A 5,952-nucleotide genomic window follows, 5' to 3' on the forward strand; every position below is an offset into this window, starting at 1 on the left:
TTGTCGTGAGGCTGGTTCCAGGGCATGACCATCATTCTGGGCAGCACTGCATCACAACAGATTTTGCAGCACGGGTATTCCTTCTGCCTCCTAAGCAGAGCCTGGCTTGCACCATTTGTATGTACACAACATATCACAACAAAACTCTTGCTTTCTGTGAGTGCTTCTTCCTTACTCAGACACTCTGATAATTTAGACCATACAGTAGTAAAAAAAAACTGCCTTTGCATGAGAATTGAGAAAACAAAAAAGAAGGAAAATCAAAAAAGTGAAAATTAATTTAAATCAGCTGTAAGGTAGGGATTTTTTTAGAAAAGCTGGTTTTGTCCCACTTTGTGACAGACAAAATTAAAGTTACTGAAGAGCCTAATTCTATGTATATAGAGTTACATTACAAACAAAGTCTCTGCTGGTTTATTCTGTTTCTTCCTCCTATCTTCCTTCTTTCTCTGGAAGTCTTTGATATATGGGTATGATCTTTCCATATACAGTATGTATAAGCCTCAAATAAGTAATGGCTAGGGAAAAAAGTTAACTTTTTTTTAATCAGCAGATTTTCAGAGTCTAACAAAAGAGGAAACATTTAAAGCTCATACTTTTTAATCTAGATATCAATACTAACATTTGTTTTTACCCTTTCCCTTTGTCTAGGTATCACTGTGGATAAGCATGGATATATTTACTTTGTTGATGGTACCATGATTCGGAAAATTGATGAGAACGGTGTGATCACAACAATAATAGGTTCAAACGGCCTCACATCAACCCAGCCATTGAGCTGTGACTCTGGAATGGACATCACTCAGGTAGACACATGATTTTCATGTGTTGTCACTTTTCTACATGTTGCAGAAATAGATAACTCTAGTTTCTTGTACAAGAATTGTATATCAGGATATGCTGGATGAATTAGATAATCCTGGACTGCACCGTGTGGATTAGATCTTTCATTCACATGATTATTTTAAGGTGTACCACATAAATGCAAAACTATACACTTGACTTTTTTTTCCCAGGAGATTGCATATGAATGTGTAGAGGGGCTTATATAAAGAATATACACTGCTTGAGAAAGTTGCTTGCTACTCTGAGATAGATCTTCTGAAGAGTTTATCAGAAGTTTAGAGTGCTCTCCTTTGGTCCAGCATTCAGACTGATTTGCTTGAACTACTAAATTGAAAAGATATGTATTCTATTTACATCTAGTACTGTTCTAAATCATGGAGAAGCACTACAGAAAGTAATTACACAACATCGATGTTGTAGTGAAGCTACTGCATTTCAATACATTTCTCAAAATACTTCTCAGTTCTTATTTCAAGGGCAGTGTAAAAGAAATAGAGTAAGACACTTGTCACATCTCTAGTTTGTGGTAAAAAAGGTATACAGATAGGCATGAAGAAACAGATGGTACTCTTGACTAGTCAGTGAGCCACTCTTGCAGATTGCACAAGGAAGGGATTGGCCTTGGCCAGCAGACACTTGAATTAATCAGCTTCAAAATGGGGGAAAAACTGTACTTGAAAAAATCTTGAGTCATTCAAGTAGCGTATTAAAGTTATGTTATGGGCTATGTAAGCTAATAACCAGAATCCAGTTAATTCTGCATTTCATTTTCTCCCTCCCCTTCCCTTAGACCTTAACAACTGGAAAATCAGAGTTAAAATACACTATGTAACAATGACGAGAGCTTGTTCCTCATTTCTCTGTAGACTTTGAGTAATAGCAGGCGACTCTGATCTTGTATTCACATACATGAAGAACGTGGATCCAATATTTTGGGTAGTTCCTATCAAGTTTCACAGGGAAAAAGAATGGAATCTAATGCTGCTGTCACAGAAGCAATTGCTAATTTTTTTACTAGAGTCAAACCAGAAAAATGTGTCCGTGTTCCATTTCACATGTCACTGCTCCCTAAGTATTTGCACATGTGGAGAAGGGAACCTCAGCTTTCCTATTCCCAGTTCTGGGAAGGACAGACCTTTGTATTCTCTCTGGTCTGGTAGACACATAATCATTCCATTACACAGAACAGGGTCAACTGGCTTAGTTGTGCTAACTACTCTAGTAATTGTGTTAAGGTCATAGTGCTTCTGGGCACCTTGGCTTCTGCTCCAGCACCTCTTCTTGCAGTTCAGCCATTCCTGGAGGTGATGAGCAGGAGCCCAGGACAGCCAGCAGTGCTCCCAGCCAGAGGCACTCGCTCTCCGCTCCATTGCTGGGTACTAGCTGGCTGGAGCGATGCTTCATGGAACTTAGAGATGCCTGAGGCATGTTTGCCTGCTTCTTGGATACATCTAACAACTGCCTGGGGCATCAATAACCAGATTAAAGATCTCTGAGGTGCAGGGAATGGTGCCAGGTACAACGTCTGCTCCCTGCCTTTTCCTTGTGATCTACATCTCAAGCTGAACAAATAATTGCTTTACTGCCCATATCGTGTGCGGCTGTGTATTTCTGTTCAAATTTTTGCTCATTTTGCTCAGTAACCAAATGGTGAGTTTTGATCATTTTCAATCCCTTTCAAAAAATGCAAATGCCCTTTGACAAATAAGTTGCAGCAGGGGGGCTGGCAAATGCAGAAACAGAAGTATTTTATTTTTCAAATTAAAATGAAATTAAAAGAGTATACTTTTGGGGCTGAAATCAAATATGCCAAATTTGTCAGTAGATTTTAACAGTCCTAAAATCCTACTTTTCAGTAGGCTTGCTACTTGCCAGAAACAGGTTTAGTTTACCTTATTCCACAGCATGGTTCCAGTGCCATGGAGAAAGGGCTTCTGCAGAATCATAGTTAAGAAAAATCACTTCACAGAGCAAATTCTTCTTCATATTGCTCTCATGACATCAGTGTTCAGCTGGGGTTCTTTTCATAGGAGCAGAAATAAACTTTTTTCTTCCATGAACAATCCAAGTCCTTCCATGCTGCCAAAGCTACAGGAAAGTATCACTGCTCATTTCTCAGAATTTTGCAAATGTTCTTACAGCGTAGATTGAGATTATCTTCAGATAAATTGTGAATGCATGCCAGTAAATATTCTAAACAATGTAAAAAATGCCATGTTAAAGTGTCCTTAAAAAGTGGCCAATCTCATTTTCTAAGTCTAAGCATAGTAATTTTTTACTGTATAATGTTCTGTCTCTGATAAGTGAAGTTACATTGTTGGCAATCTGCAGTACAGATGTACATATAACTTTGGAAGCATTTCTTGCTTGGAGAAGAACTAGAATTTGCTTTGTGGGCATATAAGTGAATTTACTTACAGACATTTTTCACAAAATCCATACTTCTGAGCTTTTCACATAGACAGTAAGACACAGACACGCCGTAAATGCTAAGAATATATGTTCTGAAAAGTAACTGTATCAAATTTGCTCAATAGGCTTTTTCCAAAATTGTTGCTCGTAACCAGAAAACCCTGTGGAATAATCACATCCCCTTGAAGTCAGGTGTGTTAATCTGAAATAATATCAATGAAAACAAAGGAATTACATTTTCCCTTAGAAACCATTTTATACCCTTGCAAGACTGCTGAGTTTATTCCAGACTGGCATAAACATAAATGAAAAATGTATTTGGCCCATCTCCACTTAAATTGGTTTTTGGCTAAATTACAAATGGCATTTACATCAAGAGAATGTGGGTTTCTCACAAATTGTGTGTTTAGAGGGACTTATGAAATAATAAAATCAGTTCTCAAAGCTAAATGTGTTCTGACAATAAAATCCACAACTTGCTCAAAATCAGTATTTCTTGATTTACTAAAGTACAAAAAAGTACTCTTGAAATAAACACACAGAAAACTGCCCATTGGGAGAACTACCATAAATGACAAGCTTTCACTTTAAGGCCTTCGCTTTAATAAATTAATTGATTATGAAAGCATTTAATCATTTATTCCAATATCAGTTCTGATGGAAACACTTCTCATTAATCATTCTGTGTTTGTTACTCACTACCTTCTCATTCTTAAGTGTAATATTCTGCTTTCATAACAGGGGAAAGGAAGGACAGCTGGGCTTGGAAAGATAATATGTTGTGGCAAATAAACCACCAAGCTCTGACTAATTACTGTGATCTCATACTTCACTGTTAGGATGTTAATCTGAATTTAGAAGGGAAAGGACAGTCGGTTGAGGTGTTTATATGGCATGCCAGTGTTCTCAGCAGGCATCTCTGTGTTGCTGTTTTCTCAAATGTGCACACTCTCTTAGTGTTTGCTGCATCCCTAGGGTATACAGAATTTTTTTAGCCTGGTTATTGATAGCAAGTGAAAGCAGATTGTGTGGGCATGTCTGTCTGTCTGACAGTTTTCTTTGCCTCACAGTAAATAAAAATCTTGCTCCAATTAGAGGAACATCAGCCTTCACTGCAATTAAATTCCTACATGTTCCATAAAAAATATTAATCCAGTTGGAGGAGAGAGACCTAAATTGCCCTTTCAAAAGGAAATATTGCAGCGTGAGCTTTCTTTTATTAAACTGAGATTCCACTCAGGATCTAATAAATGCCCCATTCAGAAGAAAAGCTTCATTTGGCACTTGGATCTTATTAAACTCCCAAGTCAGCCAGCCATGAGAACGGAAGTCCTTACAAAACCAGACTTCATTAGATCCAGTGTTCGTAGGAGTTATATTGATGTTGTGGGAGGTTTTGTGTGAAAAAACTCTTTAGCTCAGCTTTAGCAACAAGCTTCATTGCTCTTCTGCCTCCATTGCTGTGGTGAGAGCTGAGGAGAGAATTAGCAGATATTTCTACCATCTTGCAATTTCATCCTGTATCTTTCCTCCCATGAGAAGTATGTGGGCTGAACTTCCACCACTCTCAACCTCAAGTCATTTATATCTGTGCCAGTGGTAGCAGTTAGTATTTGGGAACAGTTTAAAGCAATCTTGAGCACAGGCACTGCAAACAGAGAGACCAAACGTGTGAGGCAACAGAAAATGGATCCCAAGAGCTTTCTCTTGGCCTCTCACCATGGCCTCGTTCCCGTGCTGATGTCAGTCCCACTTCTGTGCCAAAGTAATAGCTCTGGCCTGATTGATGGTGTTAATAACTGTCACTGCTGTATTCCAAAATGAAGGGTCTGGTTTGAACACTTTTTCTTGACATTTGCACTTCATGAGCCTTTGTTCAGCAGTTCTCCGCATGAGGGAACCATCTATATTGTGTTGCTTTACATAAAATACGGTGACGCTGCAAAACGTTTTGTTCCCTGATAAAAATGTGACAGTGTTACCTACTTGGGCAATTTGCTTGCGCAGGTCAAATTGAAAGGTGGATTTTTAGACCGGGGTTTAAAGGATACCCACATGGCACAACTGCCATGTTCTGGACAGCCTACTTTTAGTGACAGAAGAGAGGAGAGAGAGCAGTAAGTTATGCTGTCGCTGACCTACTTGAAGTAATGAAGTGAGAAGCAAAATGCTGGAAAGCAGGAGTAAAGCTGAGCTGAAATGCTTGAAAATGTAGTATATATCTCAAAAAATGCAAACGCTGAGATTGCTCCCTCAGTCACAACTGCTGCAGGTGCTCCCCACCAGCATCCGCACAGGCACAATATGCTTCAGTGGCATTGTGGAAGCCTTTTGAGCAGAACAAAAAGCTCCCAGGACATGGTGACCTCACTTGAAAGCAGCAATGAGGGTCTGCTCATCGGAGCAAGCACAGCCTGAGCAAAACTTTCACTGCATACATTTGGGCGAAAGAAAGGAAAATGTGAAAGACAAAAATAGGATCTGATGAATGGGTGAAAAACAGGAGATGCCAGTTGGCAGGATAAAAACCGAATTGGTTCTGGGCTGAAGTACTTTTAAGCCAGGTTGCAAGTAGGATGTCACAAAGCAACTGTAGGATTACATGGAGCCAATTAATTAATTAATATTGCGGGTCAGAGGAAGACACATTGTCCCATTAGGTGTTTGCATAGCCAACAGTATATATGGCATTCC

The 5,952-nt window shown here is 39.1% G+C and overlaps 1 protein-coding gene across 1 annotated transcript in view; it reads left to right on the top strand.

Moving 5' to 3' along the window:
• Nucleotides 1–5,952, top strand: part of TENM1 (teneurin transmembrane protein 1) — a 161,562-nt gene that overhangs the window by 116,884 nt on the left and 38,726 nt on the right. The window contains exon 19 of the mRNA XM_009877141.1: nucleotides 652–806. Coding sequence (XP_009875443.1) covers nucleotides 652–806 — 155 coding nt within the window. The remainder of the gene's footprint in view (nucleotides 1–651; nucleotides 807–5,952) is intronic.

This window comes from Apaloderma vittatum, unplaced genomic scaffold, assembly GCF_000703405.1.
Source record: "Apaloderma vittatum isolate BGI_N311 unplaced genomic scaffold, ASM70340v1 scaffold7339, whole genome shotgun sequence".
NCBI lineage: Eukaryota > Metazoa > Chordata > Aves > Trogoniformes > Trogonidae > Apaloderma > Apaloderma vittatum.